The following is a 2,510-nucleotide window of genomic DNA, read 5'->3' as shown; positions in this document are numbered from 1 at the left end:
TATGGCATCCTTGTGTTGTCTCAGCACATTGATAAGCTCCTCTTCTTGATCTTTACTCAAGCTTGAATTAATGATGACTAGATATGTGTCATTGTCACCTAAGTAGGCATACTTCAAGCTTGGAGGCAGAGTTTTCAACTCTAGCTTTGGTGCCTCCATTTCCTTTTTGCTTGCCTTGTCTAGCATGATTGAGTCTGCTTTGCTCTCTTGTGGTAGTTCACCATATGATACTTGTTGATCTTACTCCATTATTTCTTCATGTTGTTCTTTTTCTAAAACTCCTTGAACTAGCTTTTCTATTGTGTCTACCATCATGCATTCACCAATGGACTCCTTTGGGTAGCTCATTGCTTTGAAGACATTGAAAACCATCTTCTCTTCATGCAGTCTCAAGACTAACTCCCCTTTTTGAACATCAATTATGGCTCCACCAGTAGCTAGAAATGGTCTTGCTAGGATGATTGATGTGTTAGCCTCTTCCTCCATATCAAGCACAACCAAATCAGCTGGGAAGATAAACTCTCCCACCTTAACTAACAAGTCCTCCACTACTCCACGAGGGAACTTGAATGTTCTATCAGCTAATTGAAGTGCCATTCTTGTTGGTTTGGCCTCTTCAATCCTCATTATCTTCATCATGGTCAAGGACATAAGGTTGATGCTAGCTCCCATATCACATAATGCCTTTTCAATGTTGATATTCTCTATAATGCAGGGGATTTGGAAGCTCCCAGGGTCCTTCATCTTTTGGGAAAGCTTCTTTTGTATAATGGCACTACATTCTTCTGTGAGCACTCTCCCCAGTTTCTTTTCTTGGTCATAAGCTCCTTTAGGAACTTGGCATAGAGGGGCATTTGCTCTAATGCCTCAGCAAAGGGTATGTTGATTTGGAGCCTCTTAAAGATATCCAAAAACCTAGAAAACTGGTTGTCCTTCCCATCTTTTCTCAACCTCTGTGGGTAGGGTGCCTTTGGAACATAAGCTTCCAAGGTTTGCTTGGGTGGAGCTGGGGTAGATATCTCTTCTTCCTTCTTAATTTCTGGGTCACTTGTAGCTTCTTCTTCTTGCTTGTTGTAACTTGAGGATGCTTCATTCACTACTTTCCCACTTCTTAGTGTGATGGCCTTGCATTCTCCTCTTGGGTTAGCCATTGTATTACTGGGAAAGGTAGTTGTGGACATTGGTATTTGTTTAGACAAGCTCCCTAGTTGTGACTCCAATTTCGAAATTGCTGCCCCTTGGTTTCTCATGTTGGATCTAGCCTCCTCTTGGATTGCATCTATCTTCTTCTCAACTTACAATTGTCTCTCTGCAACAGTGGCAATACTCCCTGCCAATTGTGACATAGCGGCCTCCAATCTTGCAAAGTTGTTGCTGTTATCACATAGTTGTGGGGTTATGGATGATAAATCTTGAGAATGGTTATTGTATGATTGTTGACTGGGGTGGTAGGGTGCATTATGTGAGTTGTGGTAGGGTCTATTGTTGCTTGGTTAATGGTTAGGATTGTGATTGTATTGGTTAGAGTGGTATAGTTTGTGATCTTGGTTGTGATTTTGTTGGTTTTCCCACCCAAAATTAGGGCGATTATTCCAACCTTGGTTGGATGTTTTGGCATTGGGATCATATGGTGGTCTAGAGGAATTGTTCACGTAGTTGGCTTGCTCCCACTCACATTCAACTTCTGGGGTATCTTCTTCTTGTGGAGGTGCTTGAGCTTAGATAGTAGAGACTTTATTCTTCTCTATTTGCTTGGTTAGGGCTGCTAGTTGAGCTGTGATCAACTTGTTCTGAGCTAACAGAGCATCCATGGAATTGAGCTCTATTACTCCTCTTATTTAGGTTTTATCAGAGGCATAGAAATACTCATTGTTGGCAACAGTTTCTATGATGTCTATGACCTCTTCAATTGTCTTCTTCTTGTTGAGAGAGCCTCATGAGGAATGATCTAGGGCCTTCTTTGATTTATATGATAGCCCCTCATAGAAGATGTGCAGCTATACCCATTCATTGAACATGTCCGGAGGGCACTTTCTTGTCAAGTCCTTGTATTTTTCTCATGCTTCATAGAGAGTTTCACCATCTTGCTGTCTGAATGTTTGCACCTCAGCTCTCAACCTATTGATTCTTTGTGGAGGGTAAAACCTTGCTAAGAACTTGTTAACAACATCCTCCCAAGTGGTAAGGCTTTCTTTAGGGAATAATTCCAGCCATTTTGATGCCTTGTCCCTAAGAGAGAAGGGAAACAAGAGCAGTTTGTAAGTGTCCGGATGAACACCATTTGCCTTCACAGTGTCACAAATCCTCAAGAATGTGGTTAGATATTGGTTGGGATCTTATTGAGCATTTCCTCCAAAGGAACAATTATTCTGAACAAGAGTGATTAGCTGTGGTTTGAGCTCAAAATTGTTGACTTGTATGTTGGGTCTCAAGATGCTACTCCCACAATTCCCAGGATTGGGATTGATGTAGGAGGCTAGCACTCTCCTTTCTTGTGGACTATGAAGCAT

At 41.6% G+C, this 2,510-nt stretch overlaps 1 protein-coding gene across 1 annotated transcript; it reads right to left on the bottom strand.

Annotated features, from left to right (window-relative positions):
- LOC107615529 lies at positions 241 to 744 on the bottom strand. Its single transcript, XM_016317586.1, has one exon. The coding sequence runs from the start codon at positions 742 to 744 to the stop codon at positions 241 to 243; it is 504 nt and encodes a 167-aa protein (XP_016173072.1).

Source organism: Arachis ipaensis, chromosome B09, assembly GCF_000816755.2.
Source record: "Arachis ipaensis cultivar K30076 chromosome B09, Araip1.1, whole genome shotgun sequence".
Lineage (NCBI taxonomy): Eukaryota > Viridiplantae > Streptophyta > Magnoliopsida > Fabales > Fabaceae > Arachis > Arachis ipaensis.
The sequence above is the reverse complement of the archived record's forward strand: the minus strand, read 5'-3'. Positions and strand labels throughout refer to the sequence as shown.